Source organism: Lissotriton helveticus, chromosome 5_1 (assembly GCF_964261635.1).
Source record: "Lissotriton helveticus chromosome 5_1, aLisHel1.1, whole genome shotgun sequence".
Lineage (NCBI taxonomy): Eukaryota > Metazoa > Chordata > Amphibia > Caudata > Salamandridae > Lissotriton > Lissotriton helveticus.
In genome coordinates this window covers 2,010,629,707-2,010,645,470 of record NC_136065.1, presented here as the reverse complement: position 1 = coordinate 2,010,645,470, position 15,764 = coordinate 2,010,629,707, and the positions used below count along the sequence as shown (strand labels likewise).

The 15,764-nt window shown below is 45.8% G+C and overlaps 1 protein-coding gene across 1 annotated transcript in view; it reads right to left on the bottom strand.

Annotated features, from left to right (window-relative positions):
• LOC144756178 (carbohydrate sulfotransferase 5-like) overlaps positions 1-3,485 on the bottom strand; it is an 80,235-nt gene extending 76,750 nt beyond the window's left edge. The window contains exon 1 of the mRNA XM_078645765.1: positions 3,026-3,485. Coding sequence (XP_078501891.1) covers positions 3,026-3,105 — 80 coding nt within the window. The 5' untranslated portion in view covers positions 3,106-3,485. The remainder of the gene's footprint in view (positions 1-3,025) is intronic.
• Positions 3,486-15,764: the final 12,279 nt, after the last annotated feature.

Genomic DNA, 15,764 nt, shown 5'->3' with positions numbered 1-15,764 from the left:
AGAGGTGTGGCTAAAAAGAGCAAAATATCCCATTTTTTGGTGTTTGCTTGGCACTTCACTGACCAGCCATAGCTTATTACGTTACTTAATTCAACCAATTAATTTACATGTTTATTTAAAGTTTAATATGAGTTATTGACATTAAAATACATGCACAAAGTGGGATGTTTCCTATCACAGAATGTCCCAAATACAAGTAAAAATAGAATTGCAAGCCATTTGTCGCCGAGCCATACATTTTCGGTCATCAGCATTTCTCTTCCCTTTTGCCACAAGAGCAGTTCAAAAATGAATAGCTCGCCATATTTGCACATAATACATCAACTGCTGCATAATCTGACGATTTTAACTAAAAAAATAATTTGTAGCTCAAACGGATCAAAAGTTACTAAAAAATGTGACTAGTGTTGCTGTGAAGAGGAGGGCCCTTTGCAAAGGTTGACCTGTCACTTTTCTCACTGCTGCATTTGTATGTTACAAATTGTTTTAAGGAGGTAAAATCTTTGCAGAGACTGTTATGTGTAAAAAATAATAAAATATCAGAAAATGTACCGCATTATGCTACAGCCTTTTTTTAATGCATAATTTACTTGACAATGCAACATCATTTTGATCTCCATTGCTGTATAATTCCAGTGCCCCCAAAGCAGGAAGCACATGTTAGAAGATCTTATGCATAAAGCATTTAAATCCTGCATTGCCGATCCCCGGTGCGTTGCATTACTACTGCTGAAAGAAGGCCAATTGAGTTAAGAATGGGTGAGGCTGACTTGCCTCAAGGGCCCTGTGATCTCAGTGACAGAGTCACTGTCGCATTAGGGTGTGCTGCTTCGTAGGCCTGCCCGCAAGATTGGAAGTGTACTTCGGTGTGGAAGTGTACTTCAGGGTTAACCCACACTTGCCGCTGCTAGGGTCCACCTGCTGGTGCCAAGACACCAGGGCTTCTATGTTCTAGCCGAGCCTTCTAGGGACTAGCATGGGAATGTGCTCCCTCAGGAGAGTGGAATGGGGGACTGGTCATTAAGGCTGTAACTGGTTTACCAAGTTCCAAATTCGGCAGCTCTGGCCATAGTGCCACATCCTCTCACCCACTGAACACCATACTGCCCCACTGAGAGAAAATCACGCTGCCTTCAGCTAAACCCAATTGTGCCTAGCTATAAACACCTGGATGTGACTCAATTCAAAATTATGCACTAGACAAGAGTAATATGCTGCCTGATAAAAAAAAAAAGATAAAAAGGTAGTAACTGCCTGGAAAAAGCAACACTTGTAGGAAATGCAAGATTACGTAAAGCAGCGAAATGTAAGCAGGAACAGCATGGTTATCTTAACGCTTTCACACTCATTATTCAGAAATCAATGAGTGTTTTTGCCTGAAGAGTTAAGGACATGACTACAGGGCCCGAAAGGGACACGTTTCAATGCCCATTAACAAAACATAAAAAAGTATGGTTTAAAAAAGACCACATCCGTGAACACAGAGCTGTTGTACACATTTTATAAACTAAAATAAGGAAAATAGCTGACAAGGATCACATTAAACGTTTTCCACTCCAAGCATCAATCAGGTATTGCAGTACCTCTAGGAATGGTGCACTTCCCTACCCAGAGAAAACAATGTTGTTCAAAGAAGGACGAGAAAATTAAAGTAGCGCTTCACTGGCAAACTCTGTAAAGTGGTGCTAATGTGTTGGGTGTGAATTAAACCTATCTGGATAATTTGCGACCACTCTGTCTTACTTTTTTCAAATTTTGAACGTTTCTTTCTCTCGTCCCGAGGCTTTGAAATAGAAAATATCAGGAAAAGACCACATTTCCAGCAAGTGTTTCTTACATTTTGGATTCATTTAACAGGAGAACAAATGAATGAGAGGAGAGGAAATAAAGATGTAAGAGCTGTTTCTTAACCCCTTCGATGCTGATGACAAAGCCAGCTCATCATCAACATTACCTGCGGTGCGCGGATGACGAGCTGGCTTTGTCACGATCAAGCCATTTTTGAAAATTCCCGCGTACCGCGGGAAACCGCGGTAGCGTTTAAAGCCACGGTTTTCATCAAGTGAGGAGCAAGACATGGACAGAAAGTGAAGGAATAAGAGGAAGAAAGAGAAAAGGGAGGGCAGCTGCCAGCACCAGAGCAGATGTGGACACTGTCCTTGTCTTCTCTGGGCAAGAAGGAAAAGCCGTAGTCCTTTTCCTTCTCTCCCCGCCCCAACCCGCCCGTCCCAGAATGGCCACGAACGGCTGAGCCTTATCCATTGGCCTTGGCTATTTCTGCCATTCTGGGACGCATTTTTTAAATAAAAAAGTATGGGAACGGATTTAATTAAATTTAAAAAGTAGGGGCACGCCATACCCTGCCGATCCCGCCCACTTCGAGCACTGTATGAGAATTACATGTGTATACAACGCATGCCTGGTCTCCCAATAACACAGTTCAAGGAGTTAATGCGCCTGCTGGAAAAACCAGTGTGTACAATGTCGGTTTTAATTGTGCGCGTCTATATGTCTTTCATTCTTCTGCTATCGATAAAATGCATAATGATACATTTGGTAAAAAATACCGCCTACAGCTTAAAACTCGGAGTTATAAAGTAGCATGTGGTTTGCCCTGCAGTGAACATTAAATGATAAGAATATTTTTTTTATTATTAACAAAGAAAGCAACCTTCGGAGGAAGTGTGGAGAGAACACTGACAGGGTAGATAGAGTGAGAGGGCTTCATGTTAGTAGCGACACAAGCATGTCGGTCTATAAGTATCCCTATAGCTTACGTGCGCACTATAGTGACCTATGAAGATATAAAACACGTACATTCCATTGACCCGATTCGGGCGGGAGTCTCCTGATTTTCCACGGCAAAATAGGCTTTTTTGGGACTGGGACGTCTCCCGCTGGAATTTGCTTCTCCTTCAACAGAAGTCAATGGGAGAAATACATCTCCCGATTCTTATTTATTTATTTTTTTCAATTTCCCACTTTCCTCTTCCATAATGTTGGTTGTATAAAAAAAAGGACTCACCTGTCACTCCAGCGGATGCTCCCGGTCCTCCCCTGCAAAGCTCTGTCTGAACCGGTCCTGCAGGTGCCTGGCCTCGGCATCCCCTCCCGGGCCCGCGGGCGGCTCCTCCCCGCAGCCAGTTTACTCCTCCCAGCATCGGACGTTCTCCTACAGCAGCAGGCAGCACCAAGGAGTAGCCCCTCCTCCGGGACGAGAGCCCCACCTCTAACCCAGGTAGTGTCACCCACAGCCCCGCAGCGGGCCTCCGCCAGGCGGCTCCTCCCCCACCCCCGGAAGTGGCTCCCCGCCGTATTTGTAGTTTGCTCCTGGTCTTGCTGGTCCTCCCAACTGCTTCTCCCATTGTTAGCGCCTCGTCTTGCTGGTCCTCCCACCTGCTTCTCCCATTGTTAGCACCTCGTCCGGAAGTGCCGCGCCTCACGGAGCGTAGGCGTGCGCTTCTGTTGTCCTGACGCCTGTGCTGTGTCAACCTACTGGAGGTCCGTCATGGTGTTTACAGAGCGTGACGTGTAGCCTCTTCACCCAGTCCGGATTTCAGGGCGCTTCAAAATCTGTGGGTGGGTCCGAGACTGTACCTTTAAGTCGCAATGTTAGAGAAAATACAAGCCCCAGAATGCATCTGCAGTAAGCCTAAAAGCTGAGACTGGGTGAAGTGGTACACACACGACAGGGTCAGCTGGTGGTTCTGCTGTCACCCTCGCCCGCCCTGTGGCGCAGTTACACCCTCGCAGGATAGAGCACATTCATACTAGTTAGGTTTGGCGAAGCCAAGGGTCTTTACATTTGAATCAAATCACATATACAATATGCTTACGTGTAGAGGCTTTCAACCAGCCATGTTCGACTTGAAAAAAATAACAGAAGAAAATATCTGTGGAAAAATCCAAATCAAATACTCTTGAGGAAACTAAGATGAGGTAAAACGTGAAATGTACACAGGAAATGCCTCACCTGGATTACATTGTGTCTGCTGTGAAACTGATCTCTGGTTTTGCCTGTCAAGTTAGACATTACTCGTTGTCAGTCTTCCTTGCCTCAGTCCTGACTTTGGAGCCTCGAGCACACCGTGCTCCAAGGTCAGGACTGTGAGGAGGACGGTAAATGAGGTTATCAGAAAGTGTTTGTTGTACTATATATATACGGCCTTTCTTCTAGCAAACCTTACTTGGAGCAGGGCCACTGGAACCATGCAGCAAATGTGAGTCAAAAGTCATTGAGTGAAGGAGAAGGCAAATAAGACAACACGTGTATGTTAAATGACAGTGTTTTCTCCCTGGGCCCGTCCTAGCCACATGACAATGCAAATTATGCAGCGCTGTACAGCATAGTTTGTGATAGTATCTCTTAATTATTTTGTTTTTTTACTCATGTAGGTTGGGAAAACATGTCACCTTTCAGCTGACATGCAAAAGAGTTCATAATGGAGGCTTCTTTACCCCAGCCACCTGGGGTTCCATTCTACATCATTCCTGCAGTAGCAACCACTTGTCCCTGAATTACCCACTAGACAGACAGACAGGGAGGGGGAATGGAGCCATTGGGCAGTGAGAAGGATGTAGAGGCACAAAAGCTTCCAAATCATACCTGATAAAGGTCACACCAAAGAAAGCAACACACCACAGACATCGACTAATGTTGCAGAGTTAGAGGAGCATATAAAAGGCCAGGCATAAAGTTCATTTTTAGACTGAGTCTACCAAACCATGACATCTTTAGTTTCCCCCACTGATATAAATCCTTCAAGGGGGCTGTTACAAGAGGGGGTATGTTACAGGAGTATAGACCTTTCGACGTAGGAGACAATTGGATCCCCAGATATGTAATTGCCTTCATTTCCCATTGGAAGCCACCCAGCCCCCCAACCCCCTTCCCGATAATTTTGAATATCTGCAACCCCTATGCCCCGAGACTTATCAAAGTTGATTTTGGATTCTGACACCAGAGAGAAAGCATCTGTGTCATCCATCAACGCTGCCAGGGTGGTGTCAAGACTCGTCAACGCCAGGGGCGGCTGGTGACATTTGAAAGTGGTGTGGCGTAAAATGATAATCAGTCAAAAAACAAGAGAGGGGCCCTGAATCTATCGATAAATGACAAGAGGGAATACTAGAGAAAAACATGAAAAGGGGTGTTCCCTAAATATCAGAAAAGGATCTAATCGCACATTCAGATAGCCCACACAACCACAAAAAAAGAATTTATTTATTCAGAGAAAACTTTTTTATTTTTGGTTTTTTATATATACACTGTTTTCATAGAAAATTAATCTCATTAAGGCAGTAGAGTAATATCTGTAAGGTTTTTTTTGGATCATATACAAAAATACAATATAAAAACTAGGACTCGCAGAAGTAATTCAAAAAGAGGGCACAAGATCCATTCACTCATACACACCTTTTGTACAGTCAGATTCATACACAAACATTCACATACGTATCATCACACACAAAAGCGCCGACGCGCGTTTCGGACAAGTGCCATTAAGGCTTCCTTCATCAGGGCGCACTTGGAATGGAAACAAAGCAGACGCAATGAAGGACGTCTGACAAAAGGTGCTGGAAGGCGGTCCTAGTAGCATCAAGGGCTGGAGGTAGGTATTCTAGGGGCCCTCAAAGGCGGAACCACTGGGCAAATTCACAGAATTAATAGGTAATTGGCTACCAGAAAATATAAAGAGAGTCCAGTGGGTGCATGTGTTCAATAGCCGGTCGAAATCCCGAGCATCACACTTTAAGGGGCCTGTAGAGAGTCCAAACACGTTTCATGGAGGGAGCTTGGCTACCAATACGGGTCAGAAGGGCAGAAAAGACCATCCATGTCTCTTTATGAGGGTTCCAAACAGAGCCTGATAAAGCCTCTCCAAATGGGTGAAAAATATTATCAGAAGGACCAGGAATCGATATTTGGGTGACCTTAGTGGTGAGGTCGAGTCAATTCCATAATAGACGCGATGGCAGCGTCGATGTGCACAAGCTTTAGGCAGAGTTATAAAATGCAAAGGCAGAGAGCCTGAAAACGACCCGTAGGTCTGCGGTGCATCTTTCCGTCGCAGGGGGAAGGACTTGTTCTGCCGCTGCCTCCATCGTGGTCCCCATCTAGTTCGGACCTACGGGTCGTTTTCAGGCTCTCTGCCTTTGCATTTTATAACTCTGCCTAAAGCTTGTGCACATCGACGCTGCCCTCGCGTCTATTATGGAATTGACTCGACCTCACCACTAAGGTCACCCAAATATCGATTCCTGGTCCTTCTGATAATATTTTTTCACCCATAGGTCCGAACTAGATGGGGACCACGATGGAGGCAGCGGCAGAACAAGTCCTTCCCCCTGCGACGGAAAGATGCACCGGTGCATCTTTCCGTCGCAGGGGGAAGGACTTGTTCTGCCGCTGCCTCCATCGTGGTCCCCATCTAGTTCGGACCTACGGGTCATTTTCAGGCTCTCTGCCTTTGCATTTTATAACTCTGCCTAAAGCTTGTGCACATCGACGCTGCCCTCGCGTCTATTATGGAATTGACTCGACCTCACCACTAAGGTCACCCAAATATCGATTCCTGGTCCTTCTGATAATATTTTTTCACCCATCTGGAGAGGCTTTATCAGGCTCTGTTTGGAACCCTCATAAAGAGACATGGATGGTCTTTTCTGCCCTTCTGACCCGTATTGGTAGCCAAGCTCCCTCCATGAAACGTGTTTGGACACCGGTGCATCTTTCCGTCGCAGGGGGAAGGACTTGTTCTGCCGCTGCCTCCATCGTGGTCCCCATCTAGTTCGGACCTACGGGTCGTTTTCAGGCTCTCTGCCTTTGCATTTTATAACTCTGCCTAAAGCTTGTGCACATCGACGCTGCCCTCGCGTCTATTATGGAATTGACTCGACCTCACCACTAAGGTCACCCAAATATCGATTCCTGGTCCTTCTGATAATATTTTTTCACCCATTTGGAGAGGCTTTATCAGGCTCTGTTTGGAACCCTCATAAAGAGACATGGATGGTCTTTTCTGCCCTTCTGACCCGTATTGGTAGCCAAGCTCCCTCCATGAAACGTGTTTGGACTCTCTACAGGCCCCTTAAAGTGTGATGCTCGGGATTTTGACCGGCTATTGAACACATGCACCCACTGGACTCTCTTTATATTTTCTGGTAGCCAATTACCTATTCATTCTGTGAATTTGCCCAGTGGTTCCGCCTTTGAGGGCCCCTAGAATACCTACCTCCAGCCCTTGATGCTACTAGGACCACCTTCCAGCACCTTTTGTCAGACGTCCTTCATTGCGTCTACTTTGTTTCCATTCCAAGTGCGCCCTGATGAAGGAAGCCTTAATGGCACTTGTCCGAAACGCGCGTCGGCGCTTTTGTGTGTGATGATACGTATGTGAATGTTTGTGTATGAATCTGACTGTACAAAAGGTGTGTATGAGTGAATGGATCTTGTGCCCTCTTTTTTGAATTACTTCTGCGAGTCCTAGTTTTTATATTGTATTTTTGTATATGATCCAAAAAAAAACTTACAGATATTACTCTACTGCCTTAATGAGATTAATTTTCTATGAAAACAGTGTATATATAAAAAACCAGAAATAAAAAAGTTTTCTCTGAATAAATAAATTCTTTTTTTGTGGTTGTGTGGGCTATCTGAATGTGCGATTAGATCCTTTTCTGATATTTAGGGAACACCCCTTTTCATGTTTTTCTCTAGTAAAATGATAATCATACTGCACCGTAGCGAGCGCTGCGAGCGAGCCCGAACCCCCTATGGAGGGTTGAGGGGGAATTCCCCCCCGAGAAAATTTTGAAAAAAGCGTGGACAAATGGTGCATTTTCAAGCAAATTTGAGAAAGCAGGAAGGTTAATAAAGCAATTGTGAAAGTGCAGTAATAGATGTCATAACATAGGTAGCTGCTTATTCAGTATAACCACAGAGCTTCATACATTCCGTCCTATTAAGTCTGCTGCAGTGAAACATAAAAATAAAAACACAATTGCTTTCTTTATATAATGCATCTATGAATGAAGAAATGTAAATGCAGGATGATTCTGTGTACCTTTGTGATGTGAAATATTCCCCCATTGAGGGAGTGGAATGATACTTTAATCAGCCATTAGTATAATGTGAGAAATGGCGCACTCTCTGTGTTAAAGAAATAGCAACAATAGATCTTCCAGACAGCTTCACTGTCAAGTAGGACCTGAGAAACTAGTGAGCACATGCACATTTTGATCGAAAGAGTTGTTATTTAAGGGTCCTGCTTCAGCCTCCTCACACAAATGGTAGAACAAATTCAGAAACAACTGCACGGAGCAAGGAATAACAAAGCCAGACAGGGAGGGTGGTGAACACAGACACCAGTAGGAGAATTTAGCCACCACCTCCTTCAACATAGTCAATCACTGGGCAATACGTTAATCGGGTCCATCATGCCAACCACTATCCAGTAAGACTACTCTCCTCAAGAGAACAAGAAACTCCACTAAATTCCAAATCAACAGAGAACAGCGAAGACGGCAGCATTCATAAGAGGCGCTGAGGCCATAGTTATGGTGGGAATGTGCCAGTCAAAACAAGAGCGGCTCTGTGCGTTTTGTTTAATTTGTCTGAAACTTCGTGTAATTACTAAAATGTGCGAATTCTGCACATGCCCTAGTTACAATAGAGCCCTGCTGTGCAATTAATTGGCATTGTAAAAAGGAATGTCCTGTGTTATTGTGTAACCTTTCTATTTCGATAATTGGGGCTGGAGAAAGTCAACTAATTTGACATGGGAACCCCCAAGTGGGCCTTGTATTAAGTAATGACTCGTGGTAAAATATGGTTCGCCAAATCAAGAATGACTCCTACCCGGCAACAGTAACGACGCACAACGTTAGACCTAACGAGGCTCTTCTCACGTGAGGCACCAGAACGCTGCACTTGTTGTCCTGAAGGTTTACGGCCTCCATAAACACGTGAGAACCAGAACCTGAGAACTGTCCCCCAATGTTCCACAAATGCTTTATTGCCGACCTGCCCTTGTCTGTGTTCTTTTCCGAGAGCGTTTCTCGCAGGCGCTCCTGTAAATGTCTTCTCAGGGCTTTGACAAACATCCCTGCGGGGGCAGCGAGTGGCATTTTAACGGCGAGATGCAGAGCGAAAAGCTGTGAACCAGCGCGCAATGCCATGCCAGAGGACGTGACGAGGAGGATCAATTTGTCAATGAGATTGTAATTACTACTGATTCTAATTCTATTCATAGTAACAACAGAGTCAACTTTTTTAGAGCAGCACTGCACCTACTATTCTATTGTCTTCTGTCACAGCAGCTGACTTTCTGTCTGACTGTATCTTCTCGAGTAGGCTCAACGACGATGAGTGAGTGAAGTGTCGGAGTCGGACGTCTGCTGCTCACTCAGCTGCCTGCATGCACGTGGCGACGACTCGACCAGCAACTAAAAGTACAGTAGAAACAGAAACTATTGAAAAAGTGAAAACGACGTCACAGCGCTCACATGTCCCGAATGGCCAATCACTGCATGGCTTCACATGCTGTGATTGGCCATGATATGCAGTCAGTGCTGAGGCAGTGTGCCACCCACCACCACCCACGCGCGGCATCCAATAATGGATTGCCTGCCCTTATGCGCGGTGGACCAGCCAATCCTGGCGCTGCATGCAGCGCCAGGATTGGCTAGGGGGGCACACTGACTACTCGCCCTCTGGCGCCTTTGAAACCCCGGGGCCCGGCTAAAGCAGCACCCTTGGCCCCTTCGGTCCCTCTCAGGGGAACTTCACTGTCAGCCTTGTAACGCGCATGCTTGGGCTAGTTACAGCCCAAAAATCCTCATGCGCAGATTGTACTGCTGCTGGTCTGCTGCAGACTCAGACTTTCACTCAAGCTGGCCAGCCCCACCCCCCTGCGCAGTCCGCATTCCATCGGGTGTGTCCCGGTACCCGACTGAAGCGCTGCGTTGCGGCGCTTAATTATTTGTAATTATTTCTAATTTTATTGAGGTGCTGGCTGCTCTTGTCACGGTGCGTCCAGGCTTAGTCGGGCTACGCCCCTACGCCCCAATGGACGCATGTCGTCGGCAAACAGGGCAAGCTTATGTTCTATACCATCGACCACCATGCCAGTGATGCGGGGCTCAGCTTGAACTCTAGTTACAAGCGGTTCCCTTGTTGTAAATAAAACAACGGTATTATTAAGCATTAGCTGAAGCCATAATGCATCAGTCCAAATATCTAGTATAGGGATTCCATTTTGTATTTCGAGTCCGCCATTTTTCATGCCCTACATTGCCATGTGCTCAATGTTCTGATTGTCCTACCTCTCTGCCAGTTACACTGTGGATTCTACCTAGCAACAGTTATTATTAGTCCTTCTTGAGAGTGTAGCGCATGCTCAGCAGAAGTAACAGTTGTTCCTTATTAGCATAGCCCTCCCATGTTCTAGAAATACTGTTAGCTCCACCCACTGATATATTTGGAAATGTCCTTACGTGGTTGTAACCTCTGTCTAAGCTGTAAGCTGAACCCCTTCCACTGTGTATAAAAGGGGCCATGTGCTTGTATTCAGTGTGCTACTCTGTACAATACTGTAGAAGTGTTGTGGAGGTTGTATCACCACCTTTAAAGGTTTATTAAACTATGTTTTTGTATTTCCAGTTTCCTTGCCAACTTCATTTGTAAGTCTAAGGACTTTGTACACAGAAGGGCGAACCCTTTCGGTACCTTTGGGCCTTGCTGAGGCCTGAACTCATCACCCTCATAAGAGCGAATGTAGAAGGGGGTAAGGGGCATCCCTGGTGGGTGCCTCTCGTAGGCCAGATGAACTGTCTCAACAAGCTTAAGCGAAATAGCATGCATGATGGAAAAAATAAATTGTTTGTGAAAATATTGCTGCAGGTTTATTCCATACAAAACTATGCAACATGGTGGGTTATCTTACGGGCGATCCAAGGGCCGGCATCAGTGACTAACCTACCCCGCCTGAAGAGCCAAATTGCACTGTGGCCAACCCAATCAGTGCTACCAATTACGGTGTGGTCCCCATCCCTAGGATCACGTGATCCACTGGACCACCATCTTACTCACGTCCCTTTCAGGGTGGAGCGTTGCAAGTCAAGCCCCCGGTTGTTCAGGCTTACAACCCCCCTCAGGACTAGCCGGGCGCCGATGATTTTCTTCCAGGGACCTGCCATGAGGACTCCTGGGATTTGGCACTGGCACTCCTGTTGTGCTCCTCAAGAGGTACCCTTCTTCTTTTTTGGGAAAATGTCCCGGTTTTTGGATTTTAAAATATGGTAACCCTATTCTAGTTGGTCTATTTTTTTGCCTTTTTATGGACTGGTTTTCGCTGGCAGTTTCACTCTATGCACTGTTACACTGATACTTAGTTTCACATCATATGTCTTCTGACCCTATAACATGAGGTTTGCACTGGCTAAACCCAATGGCTTATTTAACTTTTCACAAAGTCCTAAGTAAGTTGGTGCAGGGAGTGCACCAATGGTGTGGAAGTTAAACGTTACATAAGCTACAGTGTACATGTACAACACCTACGTGTATTACTCGGTCCAGGTACACCACTGTAAGCTTGCAGTCTGCAGGCCAAACCCTGCAGTAACATGTCAGAGAAAGGTGCTCGCTTGTAGAAAGAACTACTTTTACACATTAGATTAGTCACCTCCATCCATGGGGTTTGGCGATTTAAGTATAAAAGATAAAAGACGACATGCTAAATATTAAGAAAAAAAAATTAAATGAATAGCTAGAGTGCTTCTTGAAATGTATTTTTTTAAAGTAGCATTTTTCCATGAAGAGGCGTGGGTACACAACAGTCCATTTTCGCAGTTTTAGCCTGCCAAATGTTAAAAACCTGCTACAAAGTTCCCAGTTAATGTTTATCAAAATTTAGTTTAATGGCTAAGGTAGATTTTTTTTATTACTACACAAGAGTGGTACATTTTCAGAATCATAGCACCTGTAATCATTAATTCTGTTCTGCAAGGCCTCCCTCCTGCTAGAACAATGGAATAGCTGCTGCAGACAGGAAGGCTGGAGGGGGAGGAGGGATTGATTTATTGAACAAAAGAACACATTAGCTAATGCACTGAATACATATGGAACCTTGCAACCAGATCATTGAAACATTCCTGGAACTTTGAAGAAACCAAAATAAAAGAAGTCTCCTTGCTGTATGTCTGTAAATAAGGCTAAGGTGTGACCTGCAGTCCAATTGTACTTAGAGACTGGAAGTGTTCTCCAAGGGTCAATTGCGTGCCCCCCTGTGTTGTTTCAGGGACACAAAAGACTGGCGAAGAGCTCAGTCCTGTGTGAGAGAGATCCAGCTGACCAGCTCAGATGGGACTGCAATAGACCCTGCTGTGATGACCCTGGCGGAAGAGAGACCTGGACCATTACCTTTCTTAGATGCTAAGGGGTTGTGGGAGAGACCAGGAATGGAATTTCCTGCATCTTCGTGAAACTGGTACTGTTGGTCAGGAGAGGGATAGAGAAGCTCCCTAGCAATTGAAGCTGGAAGTGAAGGCTGTGGTATCTGACCGTGCCGCTGCCCACTGGCTTCAGAAAGTCAGGACATTTTGCTGATAACTTTTTTGTGTTTTTTTTCTTTTGGGTGCAAAAATGTCACTCAGTGGCTGCTTGAGATAAAGATTATAAAACACTTTTTAAATTTGTTGGACGCACAAATTCTTGAAATTGAATTAATATTCCCTGGTCACTTAATTCAATATTTACAATTGTTCTTTCTTTTTTACTCATATTTTTCTTGATTTTTTGGACTTGGGCTGGAACTTATTTTTTTGTTGCTTTCTTGACTATAATGTTGTTTGCTGCTGCTGGATCCTATTATGCATTAAACCTACCAAACGTTGAGCAGTTTTCTCAGTGAACTGTGTTGTAACCTGGTAAGTAGTATCTTATTATGTTTGTGAAGAACGCCTCTCCCCTCCAGATTTGTGTAAAGTGCTGCTTGGTTACTTCAGAGTGCTAACTGACATGGAAATACTTTATTGGTTGAAATGGGGATGTGGAGCGCAATAAGGTGCAATATCTTCCAATCATGATCCTCATTCTGATTCCTTTTCAGTTGAAGACTGGTCTGAAAAGTGAAGTTTCAGGACTTTCCTGAACCTTGTGGTTGGCTCAGCTCTCAGTTTAGAGGTGAGAGTATCCCAGTCTCTTGGACCTTGCAGACTCAGTAATCTGCCTCTGTGTTTCATGCGCTTGAAGGATTTAGCATGTATTATGCCACCCATGAGGGACCACCCAAATTGTGACTACAGGCCTGCCACTACAGCCTGTGTAAGCTGGTGCTAGCACCACTATGACAAATATAGGTTTACCTGTATCTGAGGTCACTACACTTAAAACCTATAAGTCACCCCTAAGGCAGGCTTTTAAATCCTGTAAGGCAGGGTGCTCAATTCTAAGTGTGAGGGTGCCCCTGCATGAGCAGGGCACCCCTACAACCTTCTGAGTCCATTCTCCTGGATTGTGAGTGCATGAGCCATTACGATGCATAGAGTGGCCATGCATCATTATGCAATGGCCATCTCTAAACTGGCTGTCACGAACCCTGTTGTGTTTGGTATCAAACTTGTAGGAATCATACCTCAACACCGTAAACGGTGTTGGAGATATGATCCCATGAACTGTAAAGCTCCTCCGGGAGGCCCTCAGTGCTCACAGTACCAGTCTTTTAGATCCGGACAGCAAACTATGGTTGCTGCTGATCAGAGACACAATTCTGCCCTCCTGCTGCTGAGCCAGGCTTAGGCAGGGGAAGGCAGGACAATAGGTTTCCTGTCACAAGGAGGTATAACCACCTCCCAGACAGGATCTAGTGTATTGGGACAGGGTGAGGGGCGCTTGCTAGTGCCACTGAGACTGCTTGAAGGACACATTTGGTGCCCTTCTGGCATACTCCAGTTCAAACCAGCTCACTGAGTGGCTCCCGCTCTGGCATGAAACTGGACCAAGGACATGGGAGCATCCTCCCTACTGTCCAGCCTCTCCTCTGGGAGGGACTCCTGAATCGTTCCAACCCTCTCCTAGGGTATCTAAGTGCTTACCTGTGGGTGGGTCCCTAGATTCATCATGGGACAAGATTCATATCCAACTCCCTCAAGGCCGGACCTGTCTTCACAGCAAGTTTAAAGCCAGTATCCCTCATCGGAACCGGAGCAGTATCCCTGTGCACAGGGTTGACTTGCTGTTGCCAAGGCTTTTTGACTCTCTCCTCCAGAGATGTTTGGGCTCCAAGAAGCTCCAGCCTCAAGCATTTCCTGCAGCCAAGATCTTTGTCCTCACCACATCCTCTGCACCATGGCCCTTCATCCCTGGCAAGCTGTTCGAGGTCCACTTGTGACTAATGTGCCTCCGTCCTGTGAGTCCTCTCGAGGGTCTTCTTTGGCTCCAGTGGGCTACTGTGCTTGCTCAGGGCCTGCTCTGACTTACCTGATCATGGTGAGTCACTTGGACCTTGCTGGTCCCTACATTGCACCTTTTTTTAATACTGTGCCTGTTGCCATTGCCAAGGCTTGTTGGACTTCCGGCGGACACTGACCTCCTGGCTCTCGACACCCGACTTGGGACAGCTCATAATTGGCTCCTGGTCATCCTCAGCATTGCCTGGTCCGCACAGGTGCAACTTCAAGTGTAAGGTCAATTCTCCTACATCTATCGACATCAGTGGGCATTCGTCTTCCGTGCCAGCTGGTCAATCCTGAGTGGCATAGATGCTGTCCCCTCTGCTTACAGGTTCTTCTCAAATTGAAACCACCTTTGGGTTCCACCGGACTCTTTCACCTTCTTCACCAGCAGCATCTTTGATGAAATCCTCCATTGTGGTCTACGGCGGTTTCGGAGGTCACTTCACACCTATGCACCCGCATCCCTTGTGTAGGTATCTTGGTTCATGAGGTATTCACAGGTGGGGTGACTCTCCAGCCTTACATCTTCCACTCTGTTTTTTCAGGGTCGACTGGGAAGGGTCCTTCTTCTTTAAAACTGCAACTTACCCATTGACTTGTATTGAGCACACAGTCACGTTCCCACTCTGCACACAACCTCCTTGGGTTTCCTAGATACTCTCCTTGGGTGGCACCTTGGGTCCCCGACTCTTCTACGTCCTCTGGGTCCAGTCTCGACTTAGGACGTGGTTCGAATTCCACTATTTTAGTACATGGTTTGGTCTCCCCATGGGGACCACTGTGTATTTGTGCTACTTACCTGTTCTATTACTGAAGTATTGTGTGTATTGTGGTTATACCTCTGGGTAGGGTCATCATAGACTACAAGTGCAATTTTAAGGTGCAATGTGAAGCCATAAAAAAGAGAGGACTAATAACTGCGGTAGCTCTAAGGAATCTAAAAAATAAGATCACTGGATCAAACCTCCTCCCTCTGACAAGGGTGATCCAGGCAAAATTAATTCCATCTATCACTTATGACAGTAAAGCGATGAGAGGGAGGGACGCTGACACTGTAGACGGCACTGTAGCAAGAGCACTGTGCATGATCTTCGGCTTGCCGGTGTACACATCCCCCGCACAGATGAGGCTCGAATTTGGTCTCCCAAGAGAAGAGCTGGCACGCAAAGGAACATACACAAAAAGCTGGCACAAAATAAGCAGGGGAGAACCGAAAACGCTAAAACGCTAAATGCCCTTCTGTAGAAGGAAGTTCAAGCCAAAGAGACTTGCCCCGCAAGGCTGTATCTGGAGGCCGCTATTAACCAGCT